Below are 26966 nucleotides of genomic sequence, written 5' to 3' on the forward strand. Positions count from 1 at the left end.
CTCCCATTCGTGCCACATGGCCTGCCCACCTAAGTCTTCTTGATTTAATCACTCTAATAATATCTGGACATGAATACAAATTATGTAGTTCTAAATTATGTAACCTTCTCCATTCACCTGTCTCCTCATCCCTTTTAGGTCCATATATTTTCCTAAGGATCTTATTTTCAAATACTCTCAATTTATGTTCCTCTTTCAATATAAGGGACCAAGTTTCACATCCATATACGAGGCGCATCCAGAAAGTAAGTTTCCCTATCTTTTTCCCGTGAAAGTAAACATAATGAGCCGTGTAAATTGCGCATGCGCAGCAGAGCTAAATGTATCAATCATATGCCAGGCGGACAGATCCCGCCCGGCGCCAGTAGCGAGGCAGCAGTGGTCCAAAGTGGAAGGTCGTATTCCTTCTCCCGCCACATGCCAGTAGCGAGGCAGCAGTGGTCCGAAATGGAAGCTCGTATTCCTTCTCCCGCCGCATGCGAGGTTCGGTCGGTGATAAAGTTCCTGAATGCACAAAGCATTGTGCCAATTGACATTCATCGTCAGCTCTGTGAGGTCTATGGGCCGAACATTATGAGTAAGCAGATGGTGCATCGCTGGTGTCGGCAGTTTTCGAAAGGTCGTCAAAGTGTCCATGATGAAGAGTGCAGTGGGCGTCCGTCCCTCATCACTGATGATCTGGTTGAGCTGGTGCGGCAGCACATCGTAGGGAACCGTCGCTTCATGATTACGGAGTTGAGTAGCCTTTTTCCGCAGATATCGCGATCCGTCTTACATGAGATTGTCACGCAGCGGCTGCTGTTCAAAAAATTGTGTGCCAGGTGGGTGCCGAAAAACCTGACACCCGAACACAAAGTGAAACATTCAGGAGCAGCACTGACATTCCTGCAATGGTACCATGATGACGGCGATGATTTCCTTGACAGGATCGTCATGGGCGATGAGACGTGGATTTCGCACTTCACCCCGGAATGCATTGCAATGGCGGCATAGGCGGCATAGTGGATCTCCGGTCAAGAAGAAATTCAAACAAACACTGTCGGTACAGAAAGTGATGTGCACCGTGTTTTGGGACAGGAAGGGCATTTTGCTCATTGACTTCCTCCCCAGAGGTGAAACGGTGAACGCTGACCATTACTGTGAAACACTAAGGAAATTGTGACGTGCCATTTAAAACACGAGGTGTGGCAAGCTTACTGCAGGTGTTGTGCTCCTCCATGACAATGCTCGTCCACATACGGCTCGGCGAACAGCAGCTGTTTTGACGGAATTTGGCTGGGAGTTGTTTGATCATCCACCTTACAGTCCTGATCTGGCTCCCAGCGATTTTCACATTTTCTTGCACCTCAAGAAATTCCTGTACTCCGGTGAGCGTTTTGGCAACGACGAAGAGCTGAAGACGTCTGTCACACGCGGGTTCCATTCACAGACGGCAGAGTTCTACAACAGTGTCTCAATTCTGGTGGTTGCTATGTTGAAAAATAGCTGAACCTTTGCTGTACCTGTTGCCAATAAATGGTTTCCTGAAACTGTGTTGTTCTTTTTTAAAAAAAAATTAGGGAAACACTTTCTGGATGCACCTCGTAATAATACAGGCAAAGTTACTGTTTTGTATATTTTAACTTTTAGTTCCTTAGATATTAAACAAGAAGGCAAAAGTTTATGAAGAGAGAAGAAACATGCATTTCCTGAATTAAGACTACTTTTTATTTCCTCTTTAATATAATTTTCATTTGTTATTATTACTCCTAAGTATTTGAATTTGGAAACTGGTTCAAACGAGTTGTTATCAATAATTAGATTTTAATTATTACCTAACACTTGGTTTCAGCCTGTAAGCATATATTTAGTTTTCTCTTTGCTAATTTCCAAACCTCTCTCTTTAGCTGCTTTGAAAAATATTTTAGCATTACTCTTAATTGTATTTATATCATCCCCTAATAAGTATATCATCTGCATATGCGGTGGCTCAGTCGGTAATGCGTCTTGACTACCATGCTCAAGGTCCCGGGTTCGATCCCCGGCCGGTTCAAATCCGGGAACTTTTCTAACGGTGGAAGCGGCCCCGGTGCCCACCCAGCGTCGAATAACATGGGTACCTGGGGGAAACCCTGGGGGGTAAAGGTGGTCAGGGGCGTGATGCTGATCACATCACCCCCACTCATGACCGGATCAAGAAAGTGTGGGACGTTACCCCCACACCCCCTATACGCCTTCATGGCGTGGTGCTATGCACAGGGGAACACTTTACCTTTTTTACCTTTACCTTTTATATGCTAACAACTGAGTCACACCGTTAAATTTTAGTCCTTCGTTAGTTTCTTTTACCTTCCTAACAGCATATTCTAAGGCAAAATTAAAGAGCAATGGAGATAATGCATCTCCTTGTTTCAACCCATCATGAATTGAAAATTTGTCAGACACATTAACACCCATACGAATTTTACTTTTCTGTTTCACGGGTGCATACTTTTATCATATTAACAAGCTTCTTAGGTATTCCAAACTCAACTATTATATAATTTATCTCTTTTAACGGAATCATATGCTTTTTTAAAATCAATGAATAGATGATGGACATTTTGATTATATTTCCACTTTTTCTCAAGTGTCTGTGTGATGTGAAAAATTTGATCTACAGTTGGTCTCTTATGTTTAAATGCACATTGATAATCACCTATAATTTCATTAGCATATGGAGTTAGTCTTGTTAAAATAATGTTAGATAATATTTTATATGATGTTGAGAGTAGGGAAAATTCCACGGTAATTATTGCAGTTCATTTATCACCTATTCTAAACATGGGAACAATGGTTGATTCTTTCCACTGTTGAGGGATTTTTCTTTGTTCTATATTAAACAAATTAATTTATGAATTTGACATATTAATGAATTTCCACCATATTTATTTAACTTAGCTGGTATTAAATCAATGCCAGGTGTTTTGTTATTCTTTAGCCTTTTAATAGCATCTTTAACTTCAGTCAAGTTAGGTTCTGGAACTAAAGGTTCTGCTGTGTGTATTTCATTTACTTCTGATTTATCTCCTACAGGAACATTTGAAAAGGTCATTAAAGTAGTTCTTCCATCTATTTAAAATATCGCCTGGGTCAGCCAAAAAATTGCCGTTTTTATCTTTTATCAAGTTTACTTTAGGTTGCCACCCCTTTCTAAATTCATTTACACCTTTATATAAATCTCTGATATTTTTATTTTTGCTGTTTGTTTTAATTTCGTTAATTTTACTTTTCAAATAATCTTTTTTTTTTTTACTTCGCTTTATTCTATTATAATTATTTAGATTTGTATCATCAGAGTTATTTAACCACCAAAGTCTAGCCTGATTTCTTATTTTTATTAGATTAGACATTCATTATCAAACCATGGCATACTTTTTCTTGGTTTATGGTATCCTATACTTTCTTTAGCTGCTGATTCTACTGCATTACGCATGTGCTCCCAATTCTTATCTATGTCTGTTTGATTTATATTTTCATCATCATTTAAATCCTACTTGGCATAAGGATGTGATGACATCATTGCCCATTAGCTTGTTCACTGCAGTTAGTCAACCAACAGAGTGAAATGGTCAACATTTTGCTCTGTTGGGATTTACAGAGCTGTCCTGCCATGGCTCTATGAGCGTCCCACAATTGGCAGAAGTGGGATATGGTTGGTGGACTAGTATGTGATCCTCCCAGCTAGATCCAAGGGATCTGCTGACCAACGACAGGTGCGGTCCTCTATTCATATTGGAGGTTAGGCGTAGAGCTGACAACTCTGCACTGTATAAAATGAATGTCCAGACACAGCAACATGAGGCCATGGATGTTCCCAAGGTAAAATATTCCGGAGGTAAAATAGTCCCCATTCGGATCTCTGGGTGGGGACTACTTTGGGAGGTCCCTGGACTAAGGATAAGATCTACATTAGAAATAAGGATATTAAATTAGGCACCTGGAATGTTCTGAGCCTTTACCGGCCTGGGCCATTTCAGTGTACAGTTAATGAGATAGTTAAGTATACATTAGATGTATTAGCTGTCCAGGAAGTTAGGTGGCCAGAAGAAGGGAATTGTAAAACTAAAAATTATACTCATTATGGCTACGGTATCGCAGCATCACAACTACCGCCACCCGGGAACAAACAATGCAGTGATGCGGTACCATCTCCGTTTCAAACACCGTATCTTTTTGTGAATGGGACAGTGGATCTTCGAAATTAATAGGATTTAACCATTAAATTGTGCGGAAGTGCGAAATTTTCTAAATTTTACGTAAGTAAAAATTATACTTTTTCCTATGGTGGTACTGATAATCATAATTTTGGAACAGGCTTCTTCATAAATAATAGAATTTTCTCTGCTCTTAAAACAGTAGAATTTATTAATGATAGGATATCATATGCAGTTTTACAGGGTAGGTTGTGTAGAATTATTTTACTAAACATACATGCACCAACGGAAGATAAAGATGTTTTTTATGGTAAAGAAGAGACATTTAAACCCACGATTGGTAAAGAAAGTCTTCATGAATTAAGTAATGATAATGGTATAAGATTAATTACTTTTGCAACCTCAAAGAATTTAATTGTGAAAAGTACCACTTTTAATCATAAAGATATCCATAAATATACCTGGTCTTCTCCAGATGGTAAAACTCATAATCAGATAGATCATATTCTCATTGATAAGAGAAGGCATACTAGTATAATTGACATTCATTCACACAGAGGTGCTGACTGTGCCAGTGACCATTATTTAGTAATTGCTAAATTAAGATAAACACTAGCAGTGATAAATCAAAAGCAACAAAATCTAAAAGTTCTAAAATTTAATACAGGAAAATTTGCTGATGAAAAAATTAAGAAAGATTACCAAATTAAACTGTCAAAAAGATTTGATGTTTTGCAGGATTTAAATGATGATGAAAATATAAATGAAACCGACATAAATAAGAATTTGGGAGCACATACGTAATGCAATAGAATCAGCAGCTAAAGAAAGTAAAGGATACCATAAACCAAGAAAAAGTAAACCATGGTTTGATAAACAAATGTCATAATGTAATAGAAATAACAAATCAGGCTAGACTAGACTTAGGTGGTTAAATAACTCGAATGATACAAATCTAAGCAATTATAATAAAATAAAGCGAGAAGTTAACCACAGGTTTAGAAGTAAAAAAAGATATTATTTGAAAAGTAAAATTAACGAAATTAAAACAAACAGCAAAAATAAAAATATCAATGATTTATATAAAGGTATAAATTAATTTAGAAAGGGGGCAACATATAGTAAACTTGATAAAAGATATAAACAGTAATTTTTTGGCTGACCCAGGCGATATTTTAAATAGATGGAAGAACTACTTTAATGACCTTTTTAAATGTTCATGTAGGAGATAAATCAGAAGTAAAAAGAAGTACACACATCAGAACCTTTAGTTCCAGGACCTAACTTGACTGAAGTTAAAGATGCTATTAAAAGGCTAAATAATAACAAAGCACCTGGCATTGATTTAATACCAGCTGAGTTAATTAAGTATGGTGAGAATTCATTAATATATCAAATTCATAAATAATTTGTTTAATATGGAATAAAGAAGAAATCCCTCAACTGTGGAAAGAATTGATAATTGTTCCTGTGTTCAAAAAAGGTGATAAAATGAACTGCAATAATAAGTGTGGAATTTCTCTACTCTCGACAATATATAAAATATTATCTAACATTCTTTTAACAAGACTAACCCCATATGCTAATGAAATTATAGGTGATTACACTGGGGAACAGTGAAATTGCGGCACAGTGTTTGAGAGCTAATTTAGGGCAATTTCATGCTGCTGAATAATGATATAATAATATATTTCCTGAATTGGCTCTAATTTATGAAATAAATGCAACTAAACCAAAATGGCGGAAACATAAGACATATATATATAAATGAACTTCCAACAACAATTTAATATTTCTTTTTGTGATTACAATCATTATTATAAAAATAAATGTATATAGGCCTATGATCAAAATAATTAAGAAAATATGTACACAATGAAGTAACAAACTATGTGAAACGTTTTCTATACGATTTCCTGCTGTATTGCTTTTGAGGACAATCCCTCTGTAAGCTCCAACAGTAGTCGGCCATCACGTGGCGATCCCACCGTCCCTGGTACCTTTCTTCCATTATCCTTATATCCTGATGGAACCTTTCTCTCCGTACTTCACTAAAATCACCAACGTTCTCAGGGAATCTGTCAATGTGGCTATGTAGAAAATGTATCTTCACACTCATATTAGCTCCCAATTTCTCAAAATTTTTCAACATATTTCCAACTATATCGGGGTACACTTCTGCTCTGTGATTCCCCAAAAAGTTTTTGTCGACGGACACAAAGCTCAGTCAGGCCTCAGATTCGATGTAAGACATGTAAGTTGTAAAATTGGCATCATTTATGAGTGTACGAATTTGTGGTGGTCCGTCAAAGATTCCTGCCTTCAATTTTTCAATACTTAGTCCTGGAAAAGTGTGGCATATATATTTGAAACAATCACCACTTGTATGTAAGGCCTTGACAAACTGTTTTATCAACCCAAGTTTAATATGCAGTGGAGGAAGGATGATTTTGTCCCTATCTATCAGCGGTTCATGAATGATATTAGCTTTTCCCACTAATATTTTCCCTTGGGAGCCAAACTTTTATCGTCCAATGCTTTTCTCTAGCACGACTATCCCACAAACATAGGAAACAGGGATACGTTGTGTACCCACTTTGTTGTCCTAGCAAAAAAATCACCATCTTCAAATTTACACACACGAGCCACTTATGTTCAGCATATTCAATTTTTTTCTAAAACCATTTTTATGTTTTGGTATTCTTCCTTAAGGTTTGTTGAGTGTGTGATATATTGCCTAGCAATGCTTCATAAGTTGCCTAGCAACAATTTACAAATAAATAAATAAGTTTATTATGGGAATTTCAGCCCATTATCAAATTTTGATATTACCGAGAAAAGCGTAGAGTAATTTTACCTCCTATATTTTCCATGGTGTGTTTATTTTTATAACTGGAGTCAATTCAACAGAACCAATCATACAATTGTCAATAACAGCTGTTTTGTGTGCTGAAACTGTTATTAAACTTTATGCCGCAAAATAAAACCTTTTTTTTTGTTCCCCAGTGTTATCAATGTGGATTTAAACATAACAGATGAACTACAGATCAAATTTTTCACATCAGACAGATACTTGAGAAAAAGTGGGAATATAATCAAAACGTCCATCAGCTATTCATTGATTTCAAGAAAGCATATGATTCGGTCAAAAGAGATAAAATTGTATAATAGTTGAGTTTGGAATACCTAAGAAGCTTGTTAATGATAAAATTATGCAACAGTGAAACAGAAGGTAAAATTCGTGTGGGTGTTAATGTGTGTGACAAATTTACAATTCATGATGGGTTAAAACAAGGAGGTGCATTATCTCCATTTCTCTTTAATTTTGCCTTAGATTATGCTGTTAGGAAGGTAAAAGAAACTAACGAAGGACTAAAATTAAACGGTGTGACTCAGTTGTTAGCATATGCAGATGATATAGACTTATCCAATTAAGAATAATGCTAAAATATTTTTCAAAGCAGCTAAAGAGATAGGTTTGGAAGCTAGCAAAGAGAAAACTAAATATATGCTTCCAGGCCAAAACCAAGTGTTAGGTAATAATCAAAATCTAATTATTGATAACAACTAGTTTCAACCAGTTTCCAAATTCACGTACTTGGGAATAATACTAACAAATGAGAATGATATTAAAGAGGAAATAAAAAGAAGGCTTAATTCAGGAAATGCATGTTACTTTTGTCTTCTCATTTAATATCTAAGAAACTGAAAATTAAAATATACAAAACAGTAATTTTGCCTGTATTATTATACGGATGCGAAACTTGGTCCCTTACATTCAAAGAGGAACATAAATTGAGAGTATTTGAAAATAAGATCCTTAGGAAAATATTTGGACCTAAAAGGGATGAGGAGACAGGTGAGTGGAGAAGGTTACATAATTTAGAACTACATAATTTGTAGGGAGACAAATTTATGGTAAATAAAAACTGAGGAGAGCGGTAAATAAAATGATAGATAAGCGGTATATACCAGCGGTGGAAAAAAAAATTGGCACACACTTTTTCATCATGAGAGGAAACAACATACAAAAGAGCTATAAATTGATAAACTACTTCATTTTATACACTGTACACATACACAAGTACTTAGCTGTCCAACCAAAAAGAAAACATCAACACAAAATCACTTCATTTCTAAATTGCATATCTCAAGTGATTTATTTATCATTGTATGTATTTGAAGGATATCCTTGCTGTCCAACAAATAAAATAATCACTACTGCACATACACAAACACATGCTGAAAATCACATGATGACAAACAAAATTCATTCATGACTGAACACAAATGACACCATTGTTTCCCTTGATGCGCGGGAACAGACTAATCTTATCGCTGCTACAGCTAGCACGTTCAATGAAACTGAAAGTTGAGTAGACATTCGGGGGGAAGAAAGGAATGCAGCTTGACAGGGAGCGAAGTTTTCGAACTGAGATTATGTGCATGGGAAATCCAAATTTGCAGCATTTCCTGATGTGATCCAAGATAAAACGTTCTTCAGCTGCAAGTGATAGGAAACTTTAGACAAACATTTTGTTACAAATCTACAGTTTGCGCGCACAACCTCGATTGCCGGTTTTTGCGTGTTTTCTACTTAAGATGATTATATTTTACAGTTATTTTGCGAAAAAGCGTTCATTTTGTGGAAAAGGACACATTTCGCATTACTTCGCTAATAAAACTTATGCATATTTCATCATTAGGGGTGTAGTTACGTGCAGAATGTTCAAAATTGCATCTTTTTTTCACATTTCGCGCATCGCGAAAATTCAATGTCCCTAATAATTTGTATTCATGTCCAGATATTATTAGAATGATTAAATCAAGAAGACTTAGGTGGGCAGGCCATGTGGCACGAATGGGAGAGGAAAGAGGAGTTTACAGGATTCTTGTTGGGAAACCTGATGGTAAGAGTCCTGTAGGAAGGCCAAGACGAACATGGAGGTACAACGTTGAGATTTACCTAAAGGAAATTGGTAGGGATGGAAAGAGTATATAGATCTTGCACAGGATAGGGACAGATGGAAGGCCTGTATTGCTGCAGCCATGAACCTTCAGGTTTAAGAAGCCTAGAGAGTTAGTTAGTTACTTAGTTTAAATCCTGCAAAATATCAAATCTATTTAACAGTTTAATTTGGTAATCTTTCTTAATTCTTTCATCAGCAAATTTTCCTGTATTAAATTTTAGAGTTTTTAGATCTTGTTGCTTATGATTTATCACCAAGAGTCTTTCTCTTAATTTAGCAATTACTAAATAATGGTCACTGACACAGTCAGCACCTCTATGTGAACGAACGTCAATTATACTAGTATACCTTCTCTTATCAATGAGAATATGATCTATCTGATTATGAGTTTTACCATCTGGAGAAGACCAGGTATATTTATGGATATCTGTATGTTTAAAAGTGGTACTTTTCACAATTAAATTCTTTGAGGTTGCAAAAGTAATTAATCTTATACCATTATCATTAGTCAATTCATGAAGACTTTCTTTACCAATCGTGGGTTTAAATGTCTCTTCTTTACCAATCTGTGCATTACCGTCACCTAACAGAATTTTCATATCATACTGGGAAAATTTATCTAAGACCTGTTCTAACTCTGCATAAAAATCATCTTTAGTATTATCATCTTTATCTTCTGTTGGTGCATGAATGTTTATTAAAATAATTCTACACCACCTACCCTGTAAAACTACATATGATATCCTATCATTAATAAATTCTACTGTTTTAAGGGCCAAGATAATTCTAATATTTATGAAGAATCCTGTTCCAAAATTACCACCATAGAAAAAGTATAATTTTTAGTTTTACAATTACCTTCTCTTGGCCACCTAATTTCCTGGACAACTAATTTATACTTAACAATCTCATTATTAATAATACTCAATACAAAATATATTAACCACGCACACACATACAATGTCTGTAACATATTAAGTTTTCTTTAACATACAGTGGTAGTTTTTTTTTTAAAAATTTGTATATGTATAATAAATTATTATTCCATTTGTACAGTAATTAACTTAGTCTAAATCCCAACAAGTATAATAACTAAGAAGATGAAACTGAGATTACCCATCCTAGGAATCAAACCCAGGTTCCCTTATGTGGAGAAATAGTGTAAGGACTAGCATATCGTACTTTATGTTTGTAGAAATATACTGAATATTTATCAATTTATTGAAATAAAAGATAAAGTCCTGTTGTGACTTGAATTGTTTTGACTTTATTATAATTAAGTTCTGCAGTAAGTATAGGGTCAATGAAGTTAGTAATAAAGTGTTTTATACAGCGTATATTGATACACGTGTAGATTGAATTGTATCTTCTGCAAATATGCTGTATAAAGAAACAAACTGCCGGAGTACTAATTGAGGCCAGTGTACAAAATGTCAGTCCACTGTTATTAGTATCTGGATTTTTCTATTGGAGAACCTTTTTTCTTTTCAGGTACCATGATAAGCAGACAAGGAACACTGTGTGGGGTACTTCATCTCGTGAATTTCTACAAGGCGTGGAAAATAGAAATGATATTGAGTCAGATTTAGTTGTGTGTCAAATCTGTGATATGACCTGCAGTGCTCACACATATAGGGATCATATGAAAGAACATGACTCTAACCACTTCTCAGAACACAATTTCAACAAGCGTAAATATTCCAGTAAAGTGTTTGTCGAAAACCTTGAATTTTCACAAGCAAAAAAGCACCATAATGATATTTTGTCCAATAATGAAAGTAATACTGTGGATAGTGAACGGAGTTTAGTGTGTCCTGAACTATCTGTGGAGGAGGCAGATGAAAGCAACTATGTAGATGCTAATGAAGAATCGTATTCTGACATTGAAGCTCACATGTGTTACAGATGTGATATTTGTCAACAAGAGTTCTCAAATGGAATCGACCTACACCAGCATATGGAATGCCACAAAAACCTCTACACGTGCTCTCTATGTGGGACATCATTCCCTACGTTTGAGATGACAATGTCACATGCATGTGAGGAACCACATGACATGGATATCAAACCATTAAAAAAACTACAGGTATGTATAAAAGAGAAAATTTACAAATGCAAATTATGCCCAAAGGTTTTTGGTCAGTTGCCAGATTTATTGAAACATTGCCAAGAACATCTCACCGTGCTGGCAACCACAGAACTAAACTCCCAGGAATTTGAAGATGGCACAGGTTCACACCTGAATGACATTAGCTACATGAAACCTGACAAGAGAAGGAAGAATTGGCCATGCCATATATGCCAGAAATCCTTACAGTCCCTCCCATCACTCCGCAAGCACGTGAGCTTCCATACAAGAAAGTTATGTAGGTGTGATGTGTGCAACAAACCTTTTACATCCAAAATCGGATTGATATCCCACAGACGCCATGCACATGGCGAGACTGCAGTGAAGTGTGGAAATTGCAGAGTTGTAACCACCAATTGTGAGAAACACATACATGATCATCACAAAAAGATCAAAAAGTGTGAGGTATGTTCAAAGACATTCTTGTACCAAGGGGGATATGTCTTTGATATGTTGAAGCATTTAGCAGTATTTACATAACTTCTAATCACTTAGCTGCAACAGCTCAAGCTAAAATCAAAGCCTACCTCCTGTACAGTCTCCTTCAGACAGAGTGAGTACCAAAAAGATGGATGAGTGAATGTCTTGTGCTATAAGCAGGGTCCAAGCTGGTTGCAAAATTAGCAGAAATTTACACAGTATAACAGGATAGAGAAAACTACTATTTATAGAATGAAAATTACATCTGAATAATCGTGCGATTATTTTCATGCCAAACAGATATGTGGAAAAAAATATTTATTATTAGAATCATGAATGAAAAATGCCCAGAAATTGTACATTTGTGCAGATTCTTTGTTCAGGACAGAATTAAATGATTTTTTAATCATAAAGCAGAATGCATCATTTGTCAACTACAAAGAAGTGTTAAAATACACTTGTACACAAAAGGATTTAAAGTAAGGAATCATTGAGTTTGTCTGAGTTATGCATAACTCGATCCACAGAGATGATGCATCAAACTTTCAAATATGGATAATATGTACAGAATGATTGGCTAAGTAATGTTTTCAAAATTATCTCCAGTTCAAGCATGCACTGTAATATTATTAATATGATCTTGATGTACAAAGAATAGAAATGGAAACATTGTTTGTTTCACAAACTTGTTAGCATTCATTCAATGAGAAATTGATCACCTTCACATGCGACTCCTGTTTCTGGTAATATAAACAACTTTGTGAAACACTGTTTCAGTTTCTGTGCTGTGTATATCAAGATTATGTGTAATAAACAATGTTATTTGTAGTAATTTTAAATTCTGCACAAAACTCTGAATTCTGAACAACTACTAATGTAACTCTTCACAATGAAGGATATTTGGGAGTGATATCGGAGTTAAGTCAAATATAAAGACTATTTAGATATGCAAGACCCATATTACTATTGGACTATTGAGATCTTGCTACAGTGATAAATGTATCTTTCGTAGTGCTTTCTTACTTAGACTTATTAATTTCAATCTTGCTTCTACATTGTTAGTGAAGCATGATGTTTTCAATCTCCTCACAAATGCATGTATGTTATGTATTTTAAATCCAAATCAAGTGAGCGGTATTGTCCACTGCTAGTACATTATTTATCCATCAATGATCATGCCCCTATGAATGTAAAATAATATTCAGGCAATGTTTTAATACACTTCTCCATTCATATTTTATGTTTGTGCTTTCTTAGTACTGTGCAAAATTAACATACAGACAGGTACATTTCATATCTGTGGTTTGTGTGTACCAAATTCTAACTTCTGCCAATTATTATCTTTAATGTTTTGTTCTACATAGACACTATTGTTGCTGCATTATTCTTTGTCATACTCCACACTATACTACTACTGTTTGCAATATCTAAATGAGAGTTTTGTTTCACTTTTGATAGCATACCTTATTCAACAAGGCTACATACTATTTCTGTAGACAGTATATTAAGATTCTTTCATATTCAAATTGATGGTCTCAAATTTTATTACAAATGTGTCATGTGGCAAATTTGAGTGAAATTTATAATTAAGTTTTTAGCATACAAGCATTTGCAAACAGGGTTAGCTCCAAGTAGATCAGCCATTATTTTTTTCTTAATGTCCAAAAGAATGTCCTTTACCCTAGTCAGTCATATGTTTGCAGCATAATTGATTACACGTGTGTTGCCCTAGTCACTCTTGTGCATAATATGCTTATAAAGTGGAACATGCATACGGAAATATTTTTTCTGTGCCATTCCATTATTTGCTCATTTAGAAAGAAATTACAACATACTTATAAAGGTTTCGTCCTAATCGTCATTCTGCATATTATTTTTGTAATGTTTGTTTACTGAAATATTTCATCATAGTAGTGAGATAAAGTGTATGTGAATGGAAATTGTGTTTTCAGTGGTTTCCATTGTTCATTTTGAAAACTTTTGTTTATTTATTACAAAGGTGCAGTATAAGAAATATTTAATTTTCCTGGTAGGAAAACAGTGCAAAACATTTTATAGGATGGAAGGAGAAAGCATAATAAAAAAAGCACGTAAATATAATGAATTTTATTTTGTAAACATGTCCAGACCAAAGGGAAGTAGCACTAATATTGCCCTAGTAGTCTTAATTTGTATTTTAAATTATATTTTTCTTTGTATTTTTTTTTGTCACAGTTTGTACATTGACTGCAATTGTATAGATTTTGTACAATAAAATAATTGTTTTAAGTTTTGAATATTAAAAATAAAAATTATTTTTTTGTTGTATTGTTTCTTTTCCGAAGAATTTGCATAACCTGATCCAATAATTAAATGTGGTTTATTATATAAATTGTTACTTAAAACATTCATAATTTGGATATTTGTTGCGTTAACATGATATATAGGTATAAACTTCATTTTCTATGGAATGTTACTTCAAGTTAGGGAGAATTAAAATGAATATAAAACAACATGCACATCGCTACATTATCATCAAAGAATGCAATTTTGTCCCTTTCATTAATCTTTGTTGTTTTCCTGATAATGCATCAATAAACATTGCATTCGTATGTGCTTTCCATATAATATGTATGTATGTATACATATACCCAGTCTTACCATGAATACTGTCAAAAGATTCTGAACAAAATAACAGAAAATACTGTAATATCGCATGGATGTATGTTAAGCCTGGTCCACACGCAGCTACACTATTTATGCTTTCCCCCTGTCTTTTCTTCAGTCCAAAACACCATGAATCAAGTAGTATTGACAAGTATTGGGTGACTCATGAAAAACCGAACCCTGCCATGAGCAGATGAAAACAAGAAATATAATAAATAAAACAAATAAGAAATGCAAAGGTCTGCACTTTTTAAAATAAATAAGCTAATGCAAAGGTCTTTCTTTACTTACTGAAACAATCTTGTCTTTTACAGTAGGTGCTGAAAATTACCGCCTTGGGCTTCAATGCACTGTTGTGCATGCCTTAACATGTTATCATACACTCTGGACAACTCTGCAGCATCAATTCTCGAAATTTCATTACGAATATTGTCCTTCAAGTCTTCTAATGTCCTTGGATTATTTCTGTACACTTTTCCCTTCAGACTGCCCCACAGTCACAAGTGGTTGTCAGGTGAACGCGGCAGCCAGAATCCTTTGCTGACAGTCCTTTCTTTTGCGAATCTCTCATGGATTCGTGAGATTGACTCACGTGAAGTGTGACAGGTTGCCCCATCGTGTTGAAAGAAAGCATACAAGCGTTCATACAACTGTGCATAAAATTCCTTAAAGATTCCCATATACACATTGGTGTTTACTGTTGTTTCAAAAAATATGGGACCCACAATCCGACTTGCAGACAGCACACCACACTCAGATTTTTCTATCCTGAAGAGGTTCCTCATGAATCGTATGGAGATTGTTTGTTGACCAGTATCTCGTGTTCTGGGAGTTTACATGTCCTGTCAGATGGAACCAGGCTTCATCACTCATGAAATACAGCAGGGGATCCAACAATCCACTCACAATTGTTTCAAGTAGCCATGTACAGTACTTCACACGTTTTTCCTTGTCTTCCTCCTTCAGTTCTGGGACATATGTCACTTTGTAGGGCTTCAACCCTATATCGTGTAAAACACGTTGACAAGACCTACGTGAAACATTCGCCTCATGCGACAATTTGTGTGTTGACTTCTTAGAACTTTGGATCATTTGTGCAATCACAGCAGATGTACGAACGGATGGGGCTAGATTCTTTTTTGCAACTGACCCTGTAGTACACCACTTTTTCACCAAATCATGTACACTGCTATTTGCTGGTATGGAAGTGCTAAAAAACTTATTTGCAAACATATCCTGAGTTTCCTTAAATGACCCGGTAGACATGTACGCCTCCACTATTGCGATGCTTTGTTGAAGAGAATACATCTCATCTACACATGTCTGAACCAAGTCTTCACGGCTTTTGTACTGACAACAATAAAGTATACATGGTTGCAACAGCTTCGGAACAATAGATGGGAGAAAAATAGCCTGTACATGGGCCGGTTTTTCATTTGTTTGTATCTGCTCGTGGCGGGTTTCGGTTTTTCGTGCGCTACCCAGTATAATTTCAGTGCATGCGGTGAGATGGAAAATATAAATTTGCATATCCCTCATGGTGGTATCGAGAGTAATTACTTAAGAGGGTTAAATTCTCAGGTCAATTTGCTGCATTTGAAGATGGACATTATTATTTAAGTATGGATATGGACACATACTGCAAATTATTAATGCTAGTAATAATGCATCTATAGGCAACAACTTATCTTCAGATTTGCTTGAAAACTAAAATCCACCTTTTGAGCAATCGTCAAATCTCATTCAGTTCATACAAGACTTCAAACTTGATATCCACACACACAATGTTTTGTTTGGCCTCTTGGGCATGATCATGCGAGACTGATTGCAAAACATTACATGTGGACCAGGCTTTACACATACGAGGGTCACTATTTATATTTTGAGCCTTGGCAACACTGATTGAAGTTAGGCGCGATTTGACGTTTGCACGGAATCGTCTGGCATTATTGACCATAACGTACTTCAAATGTTTTGTCAATAGCTTCATTTGTGTTGTTTATGTTGCCTTGGAGATTGCACGACAACAATAAAATGGAATTAACTCGTGAACATTTTCGTGCGATGATTTTTTACGATTTTCGACGTGGATTATCAAGACAAGAGTGCATTGATCAACTTATTTCCACATTTGGCGATGAAGCCCCATCCTTTGCCACTGTGAAACGCTGGTATAACGAATTTAATCGTGGCCGCCATTCGCTCACCGACGAGATTCGTGAAGGTCGTCCAAAATCAGTTGTTCAAGAAAACATTGATGCTATGCAAAACCTAATACTGCAAGATCATCATGTGACATACTGTGAGATTGAGGCAACCATAGGCATTAGTTCCACCAGCATATATAAAATATTACATGATCATTTAGCTGTGAGAAAGGTATGTTCTCGTTGGATCCCACACAATTTGACAAAAACCTCGCGTCAATTGGTGCAAACAAATGCTCAATAAATACAATTGTGGTGCTTCAAAAGACGTATATAAGATTATAACAGGTGACGAATCATGGATATATGCATATGAGCCGGAACGTAAACAAGCAGTCGACTGTATGGGTGTTTCAAGATGAACCCAATCCAACAAAAGTTGTTCGTGCTCGAAGCACATCGAAACAAATGGTCGCCTGTTTTTTCGGGAAAACTGGTCTTGTGGCAACTGTGCCTTTAGAGGAACGTAGAACGGTCAACTCTGAATGGTACACAACAATTTGTTTGCCAGAGGTCTTTGGTCAAATACGGAAAAAACAAACGCCGTCGGATCATTCTTCATCAAGACAATGCCAGCTGTCACACATCTCGTCTAACAACCGACTTTACGAACAGTCAAAAAATCGAATTGATGGGTCATCCACCATACAGTCCTGATTTGGCACCCAATGACTTCTTCTTGTTCCCGAATGTCAAGTATAAATTGCGTGGACAACGATTTTCGTTGGCAGAAGATGCCGTTGATGCGTTCAAAAACCATATTATGGAGGTGTCTCAAGAAGATTGGAAAAACTGCTTTGACAAATGGTTTGAATGAATGCAAAAGTGTATTGACCATAAAGGAGAATACTTCGAAAAACAATAAAGCAGTTTTCAATGCCAAATTCCTGTTTTTTCACTGTTAGGCTCAAAATATAAATAACAGTTGGGCTGAAAAGTTCGTAGGCTAACATAGTAAAAAATAATTTTTTGACAAAATTCGATTTTATTATTCAATATAGTTGCCTTTGAGGGCGATACAACAATTATAGCGGTCATACAATTTTTCGATGCCATTTTTATAGTACGATTTCTCTTTAGCCTCAAAATAGGCCTCAGTTTCGGCGATTACCTCTTCATCAGTGCTAAATTTCTTTCCAGCGAGCATTCTTTTAAGGTCTTCAAACAGGAAAAAGTCACTGGGGGCCAGATCTGGAGAATATGGTGGATGGGGAAGCAATTCGTAGTCTAATTCATATAATTTTGCCATCGTTTTCATTGATTTGTGACACGGTGCATTGTCTTGATGAAACAGCACATTTTTCTTCTTCAAATGGGGCCGTTTTTTCGTGATTTCATCCTTTAAACGCTCCAACAACGCTATGTAATAATCTCAGCTATCTCGATCAACTTCACTTTACGATCATTTAAAATTATTTTGTGGACTTTTTTGATGTTTTCGTTGGTAACAGCCTCTTTGGGGCGTCCACTGCGTGCATCGTCTTCGATGCTCATTTCGCCTCGTTTAAATTTAGCAAACCACTTCTCAACGGTTGATTTTCCTGGTGCAGAGTCCGAATAATGTTTATCAAGCCAAGCCTTGGCTTCAACAGTATTTTTTTTCGCCAAAAAGCAATGCTTTATTAACACACGAAATTCTTTTTTATCCATTTTTCACAATAACAAAAGCTGCTTCACTCACAATGCTATATCTCACGAACTAATTATCCGGCAGCTGTGAAATTTATACACGTATCTTTTGAAGGTAAGTACTAAGTAAAAATCACATGGATTTAATTCTAGTAACGCCATCTATGAGTCAGCCTACGAACTTTTCAGCCCAACTGTTAGTGACCCTCGTACCGGTATATTGTGTACACAAAGCACTAATCGTTGTTCAAAAATGGCCACCTATGGCTCTCACACAGTTTCTGTGGCAGCTCAAATTGCATTGTATTGAAAGGAATCTGCCACTGCCTTCACAATAAGAGTGCTTCAGACTGGGAATACTGGGGTGTCTTCTTACGAGTCATCTTTAATCACAAACCACAATCGGGGGTTGCTTTCACACAATATTTCTGAACATAGAGGCCACCACTGATTTCACCAGTTGCAGTCCTTGGTGCTTGGCCATTCCTGTCTGTGCCTGTCACTGTTCCAGTGTCAATGAAATGCTGGATAGTATAATACACAAACCCGTTGGAAATTCAAAGCTTCTCCAGGATCTTTAAAATTTCACCTGCTGATTTCCCTATCTTATGGAGTGTTATAACAACCACACAATTTTCATAAATTCCATCATTGAAGCTAAACAAAAACGTTCTATCACTTCTGTAGCTCCACTAACAATGAGTTACATGTCCATTCTTGTTACAGGAAGCTGTTAACTGAACACCAGGTGAAGAGCCACCTTTCAAAGTTTTGGATCATATTTATGGTAAGACTGGATGTAATTACAAACATCTGTGTAACTATTTTTTTTGGCAAAGAAAATATATTGACCAATACAGCTCTTTATAAAAACGTTTAGCTTGTTGAATCCTTATTTTGATGCCACAAGCCATCTTAACCTGAATATATGTAACAACATGACGGTTATATTATCACTAGAGCTTGGAAGTTGACTTATAAATCCTTAAAATTGTAAGAAAATTACCTGTACAAGAATTTGGACACTTAAAATTTAGGTTTGAATTTTCCATACATGGTGTTAATTCTGGGTTTGTTCAAGTACTTGAATAACTGAATTGACAGGAAGTTCGGTGATTTAAGGTGCCTTTTATCGGCTCTATTCTCTCGTCACTGTTACGGAGCAGAGTACAGTTAAAAATAAAAAATACCAAAAAGTGACAAATGCATACTTTAAGGAAGGGAATAAGCAAAAAGTACTTCATTCACCTTTATGGTGTTTCTATAGTACTACTGTTAGCATGTCATCCAGACAAGAAATATGCTTTTCCTTAGGCCTCATCAAGCAACATGTTATCAACGAAAGTCAATTTACTTCAATTTCAAATTTATTTGCTTGTCTCAAGTACAAGCATTTGGTGCTTGATGTTTATTGATAACTAATTAGGGATGGTTTTATGACAACAATTACACAAGTTCAATTCATACTAAATATATTACTTTGTAATTATTCCGACTCAAAAAAGCACATGATTGTGACTCGGATTTGGAAATGCTTTCAGATACCTAGGTATATAAGGAGGCATCAATAAGTTTTGACTGTTGAGGTAGTGTAATTTATTTAATAATGGAAAGATTGAAGCAATGAACATGCCTATTGTTCTCTACTCAGAGTTACCCTTCCACATAGTTCCCATCATGTTCAATGCATTTGCACCAGCTTTTTACCTGGGCCTGAAACCCAGTTTCGAAAAATTCCGCAGAATACTCCCTGCCCCACCGTTTTAGAGCTGATTTAACCTCCTGTAGGTTCTCAAATCTTATGCCATGAATGTTATCCATCACTGACCCATAGGACACGTGCACTGCATCAGCAATTTCCTGGATGGTGACGAATCGATCTGCTTGAATGAGCTTATCAACCTTGTGGCAGTGACCGATGTTCATGGCCTGTCACTGGTTGGCTTGTCCACAATTTCGGTTTCTCTCTCTTTTGAACTTCTTTACCCAGCTTCAATGAAGGATAACATTCATAGCGCAAGGTTCGACGACCTACAGGAGGTTAAAACAGCTCTGAAATGGTGGGGCAGAGTGTGTTCTGGAATTTTTCCAAACTGGTTTTGAGGCCTGGGTAAAATGCTGAAGCAAATGCATTGAACATGATGGGAACTATGTGGAAGGGTAACTCTGAGTAGAGGACACTACAGGCAAACTATATGTATGTTCATTGCTTCAATCTTTCCATTATTAAACAAATTACACCTCAACAGGCAAAACTTATTGATGCCCCCTTGTACATTGTATCTAAAGGTATCCATTTGGCGGTTATGCGGAGAGAGATAATTCACTCTGATGAACTCGCGGTTTATTTTTCCGTGCAGTTTCTGTGTGCAGAAAATTGAACTGCACGTTTATGCGAGTGAACTTTCAGATATGTATTCTTCGGAACATCTTAATTGACCACCCTGAAAAAATTCTAAGTCCTGAATTCGTAAATTTGGCAACATAGCACTTCAGATTCCACAAATAGTATCCAACTTTCTAAATGAAAACACACTTGTGAATATCTTTCATTTTTTCACATTCCATGAAGTTAGAAACTCTAAATCAGTCATTTAATATGGAATTAAACTAAAATCGTAAATTAGAAATACAAATGTTGATATTTTATAAAAGTATTTGTTCTAAAATAGAAAATAGGGGAATTTATGTGCAGTTGGAAACACTGAACTTGTTCTCCACCACCTGGAGAGAATTGACATCACATATGAATGCAATGAAGTAAATTTCTCTCGATTTTAGGCAAAATTACAGTAAAGATAAATTGCACAATACCGGACAATTCTACAAAGTGCGTCTTTTCCCTGATCTGTGGCAAAATGTTCTTTCAACTAAGATTGACCTGTTTTACAGAGTTTCACGTTAGTAATCTCCTAGAGCAGTTGGTTAGATGGTCATTTTGTTTACTTTTTCGTCAAGAACAAAACATCGTAGGTTCAAATCTCACCCACTCCTGATTCTTTTTTTTATTTACCAAGTACGAAGTGTTGTAATAATGTAATATAAGATTATATTAAATCACTGTAAATATTTATGCAATGCATACCTTGGGAATGTTTCTACTCAACTTCTTCATTTTTCAGTGATGGGCAGTATTTTTGGCAAGACCTTTCTATTCATTCAGCTGCCAAAAGTTATGTTAACACACATTAAACATTTATATGTCATAAATATATGTTCTTAAACAGGATGTTGTAATCATATGTTCTTAAACAGGATGTTGTAATCAATGTGTCCTGGGTTTTATATCAGGTGGAGGATCTTTGCACAGTGGTTCAGATTCCTGTTTAAACTGCACGTCCAGTCCCGATTAACCTATCTGTGCATAAAGTAGACTTAAAACAAGAACAACAACACATACACACAAATATGATGTTCTTTGTTTGTGCTCTTCACTGCGGACCTAAAATATACGTCAGATTTTCAAATGATACGACCACAAATATTATGCTATATTCTACGTATGAAACTAACCCCCTCAGATTTTACATCACATGTTTCTGCATCTGCAAATGATGGACGTAAATCGTATAAATATCCAAGAAACGTAGATAAGCATTCTCGTCCAAAGCCGTTTACTTTCCAAAAAAGACTTTGCAAAGAAATAAGTTTGAACCCATGACCTTGCATTCCGCAAGCAAACAGGATCCCCCTACACCACACAGTTCAGTTATTTTATGCCTTCGGTTCGAGGGATGAAGACGTACACATTTCCATTGTGGTGTAGTGCACTGTGAAGTGGAAAGTTTTAGTAGGTGTTTGCTCGATAGGATAGCTGAGGAATGCTTGTAGGATTAAACATTATGACTAGGGTTCGGAAGTTGATGACCTAAAAAAAATTCAAAAGATGACCTAAAAATAGTAAAAAAAAAATATTATAAAATAATTTTCGCTGTAAAAATTAAACCTGGATTTTTTTCATAAATTACAAGATAGTCATCTAATAAGTCGTTGAAGCCCGTTGTTTGGTGGTTGGAAGTACTGAAGCAAAAGGGAAAAGAGCAACTAAGTGATAATGTAGTTTTCTTTGTTTACTTCAAGGTTACATAAAATATACCTCAAAGTTTTTCTTTATAAATCATTCATCTCCTTTCCGGTGGAGGCACATAGTGGTTCAGATCCCACTTTAAACTGTAGGTCCAGTCCCGATTAGCCTTACTGTGCATAAAGTGGACTTAAAACACCAAATCAATAAATTCATCTCCTTTCAGAGTGGGCCTTCTACGATGCTGTAGTCGGCCAGCATCCGAAAATACAGGTCTGCTTCGCGTACACCAGAGTATAATTTCATTTAATATTTTGACTAATTTTACTTTAAAACCACAGATTAAAGCGATAATAGTGTCCAGAAAAAGAACCTCAAAGCAGTCTTCACACAAAATATTTTTATCGATTGCCAAACTTTTGAGTTAAGAATAATATTGTGCTTTTCCATTGACTGTATTTTCGATTCATGGTGAATTTGCTAAAAGGACCATATCAGGGAATTTAAATATGTAAGTTTTACTAGTAAAAGCACAAAACAACAGGGGAGGAGAAAAATAAACCTCAAAAATAAATAAAAATGCAACAGAAACTGTTAACAATACTGACAAACTAAAAGCCAAGAAAGACTGAAAAGTGTAAAATAGAAAATGTTTTCAGGCTCTAACTGAAGGGTAACTGACATGATACAAGGTTTAGCATTGTTTTTAAGGGTCAGAAAAAAAAAGTTGATCTTTCATCAAATTCCGGACCCTAATTACTAATTATGACCATTGAAAAAGTTCGATGGAAAGAGATGGCTTACTTAAATTTTGCTTGCTGACGGATGGTATCGTCCCATATCTCTACTTTATAATGCAGAAAAAAGTCAGGTTCATATTTCGAAAATGACTTGCAGTTTTCCACCACGAAAATATGTTTTTCATAGTTTGATGTTCGTTAGGATGCACTTGCAAGGTTTTCCATTGTTTTAATTTCACACATTGAATATCCCTTTCCTCTCTCTTTTCCTACAGTCTTTGGAAAAAAGCTGGAAGTTTCTTGGCAACCGAGGTCTGGTTCAAATGACTCCTTTTCGCTCTCCGGTTCCTACTTTAACAAACAACAAAAGACTTCGTAACTAAACAATTGCTTGTTTAAAACATGGAATTTCCACACAATTTACAAAATATGAGAAAACACCAATAGAAATTTTCCCTTTCAGCATGTCTCGATTTTTTCTGAATTTGTTTAGTCATAAAAATTGCCATGAGGAAATTATGGACATGACATTATATGTGAATTGGCTTCTTCAAACTGGTAGCAAATTTTAACATGAGCTACCTGGAGAAGCGGTAGCATGCTTGATTCTCACGAGGGAGGTCGTAGGTTCGATTCTCCACCTAGGCAGGATTTTTTCAGGAGTATATCGTTGGGTGTAAAGTTTATCCACTGTGCTAAGAAGTTAACATTGGTCTCTGTATTTCACGAGGTGAAATGAAATAGTAGGAGGAAGTTATTTCGATGATGGGAGGAAATCACATGCCACGTGGAATGTGCAGAATCAAGTTATGTAGAGCCAAGTCTGTGATGGTGGTTTCGAATATTGCAAAGTTAGTGGGGAAAGTTTGTTAGATCTGATACTCGTACTTTCTGTTCAAATAGACAAACATTTTAGATACAAAGCAGTGACGAATTAACGATCATTCTGAGGTTTTGAATTTTTTGTTTGTCACTCACTATATAAATACTTATTAGTAGTTTCTTATCATATCAGCCTCCGTCGCAATAACCATTTACTTATGTTAATTGGTGAATAACATGGTGCAGGAAAAAATTTCGGGGGGTTCATTCATAATTGTTCCCATGGGCGTCGCCAGAAATTTGAATAGAAATAATAACAATAATAATTAAAATTTCATAACAAACAATTTTATTCCATAATAATAATACTAATAATAATAATTATTATATTATTGTTATATTCTTGAGGGGGCTTACTCAATCCAGCAGATGAGTGAATTTCCAGCACAAGTTTGATTTTGTTTTTTTTCTGTTTCATAGAGTGTGTACTGAAATGCACCGTTATTATACTTCATCATTAAACTTTAGATACCTTCAAGAGAAAAGCTTTAAAAGTTAGATGGAAATTTTAGTCATAAAGCTTTTCTTGTTTGACTTTAAAATTAAATTTTTGGAATTTTGAAAAGTGTGGAACCAGTTATTCTTTTTAAAAACTTAGCCTGGTGCATGGATTGTAACCTCAATCGCGAACGTAATGCACTACAAAACTGGAGATCCTAGGTTTGAACTCCTATCAAGGGGGATTTTCGACTTTATCGGACAGGGAATTTAAAAGCTGGAAAGGGAATTTTGGGACAATCATAAGGGAATCTTCAGTCTATATTCCTTGTGATGCAGGAGCAACACTGGAAAGATGACAGCAGAAGTGATAATGGAGGGGTCGCGGGTGGGCCATGATTCTGAGAATAAATCCTGTTTCACTCAAGTTTCAGAATTCCAAATGTATGAAAATTCTAGCTCGATCAACATTGTCTCCATGTATTTTTGTGATGCTTCGAAAAAAAAATTGAAAATTTGTTACAGATTTTGGTTTCTGAACTTCCATTAATCCAACATGTCCGAAGTTTCGGGGGGGTTTGAACCCTAGAAACCCCCCCTCTAAATACGGCCATGGTGATTAACTATTAGTTTTAGACGCATGGTAAGATGGTGGTGAGGAGATTGACACCAGTCATTGCGAAGGAACGGACAGAAAAGTACCAATCTTAGCAATTTGAACTGATTGAACTCTCTCCTTCATTACAGTAGAGTCCAGCGCAGTTAATTCTGCCGTGCGATGCGCGAAACAACTAAGGAAGCAGTGTTGCTAATGGAGCAGATAGAAAAATCGCTGCAGTGCGCCGATGCACAGCTGTTACGTACAACAATAAAATTAGAGAATTCAGGTCTATCTAACGTTGAGTTTTAAACGTCATGCATTATACCAGGACTAGGATTAATATGTATTAACAAGTGGCTTTGTATGTAGCTACATACATATGGACTAAAAATTCGCAAAATATGAACTAACACATAAGTAAAATTACCAAAAATGCTGCAAAGAAGACTTCTTCATACGATTCCTTATTTGAGTGATTTCAAACAAAATAAAAAATATATATATATTATTTTTCATTGCATTAATGCACTGGTGGCGTTCTAACTTTTCACTCCCAAAACCCGTATACACTGGTATGGAACTGCAACGGCAGATAATAACATGCCAACGTGTTAAACCGCTACAATTGCACCATAACACTCCTCCTCAAACAGTATTATTATTTCCTCTCTCAGATCTGCGACAGTCGGTTGCCTTTATTGTACATTTACAAAGGATGCCGGCTTCGACAACAATAACAAGTACATATACTGCCACTAGAGGATAAGCTGCGCGGCTTTTTCTTTTGTTATGAACCAGGGCCAGCGCTAGTCAGATGCCGCTCTATTTCGACCCCCCCCCCCCCCCCCGGTCATTACGCAGCAACGGAAAATTGAAAATCAATATATTCCTAACTAAAACATCAAAATATAAAATAAATAATGTGACTTCTTATGCTATTTCAATACTATTCAGCGCAAAAGAATATCTCGCTCGATCACAGTTTTCAATAGGCTTATTTTTTTCTTCTCTTCAAATTTTGCCGCTCGGTTCGCCCTCCCCTTCCGCCGGCCCTGCTATGAACTTGGTCACCCATCAAAGCATGGCAATTTTAACACAGAAAACAATATGTATCGCATTAAGCAGCAAAAATGACAGCCTCCTCTATGCAATTTCTACAAGAACACCTGCCGGAGCCAGAGTTGAATTGCTTAGAATTTCCCGAGCTTGGCTATGCAAGGTTTTTGATTTCAACTTCGACAGAACTGGAGGCATTATGGAATTTAACGTTCATTAGCAAACACACACTTTTACATACACACACGCAATACACGCACACAACGTCAAACCGGTCAAATACTTAGTATAAAATAAAAATATGGTGCTTCCAATCCAACAAAACTCACCGCCACTTTACCTGCTTTCCCCTTCCGTGACAGAAATAGTGCTTCATTATTACAGTTGGCAACACTAGTTACTAGCTAGCCAATGAACATGCACTGCATAAAAGAAGCAACGACTACGCCGTGCTATATTGCCACATTGCCGTCCCTGCTGACCGGTGGGAACCGCGAGCTGGAGCGCTGTTCAATTGTTTTCAATGAAGTTTGCGCGAGTGTGTCCAGGAATGGAATGACAATATGGCAACAATAGCGAAGGTTTTCGAGCAGGGTAGAACACGTGATGCTAAGAGAGAGGGAGACGAAACGAAAATTCGTTTCTACGCAACGGCAAATTTACGTGTGTGGCACTCTAATGCACTACATCACTACTTAACATAACTGTATGTGTTTTTTTTAGTATATCGAAATAATCAAATTTTTTAGGTGTCAGTGAAGAACATAAACAATACATAACTTAAATAACATTACATTTTGCATCCTGAATACATATATGTGATTTGTGAATTAATCATGATGTGTGTGTGTTAACACAACTTATGAAGAATAACTAAAAAAAAGTTTTAACCTTAAATCCTGGAAATCTGCAACTTCTAAGGGGAAAAATACGCAGTGTGCATTGGATTCATTTTTTTAAATATTCTATTATCAACGGTCTGTTCAGCAAACCAAAAAAAAAAAAAAGAGGAGAGGGTGGGATTTGAACCCACGACATTTCACACTTGAT

The 26966-nt window shown here is 36.0% G+C and overlaps 1 protein-coding gene across 2 annotated transcripts in view; it reads left to right on the top strand.

Moving 5' to 3' along the window:
• LOC145997414 (uncharacterized) overlaps positions 1–13917 on the top strand; it is a 34327-nt gene extending 20410 nt beyond the window's left edge. For both annotated transcript variants that reach the window (XM_083134439.1, XM_083134440.1), the window contains exon 5: positions 10637–13917. In XM_083134439.1, coding sequence (XP_082990565.1) covers positions 10637–11753 — 1117 coding nt within the window. In that variant the 3' untranslated portion in view covers positions 11754–13917. The remainder of the gene's footprint in view (positions 1–10636) is intronic.
• Positions 13918–26966: the final 13049 nt, after the last annotated feature.

The sequence above is a fragment of the Lepisma saccharinum genome, chromosome 13 (assembly GCF_977018435.1).
Source record: "Lepisma saccharinum chromosome 13, izLepSacc3.1, whole genome shotgun sequence".
Lineage (NCBI taxonomy): Eukaryota > Metazoa > Arthropoda > Insecta > Zygentoma > Lepismatidae > Lepisma > Lepisma saccharinum.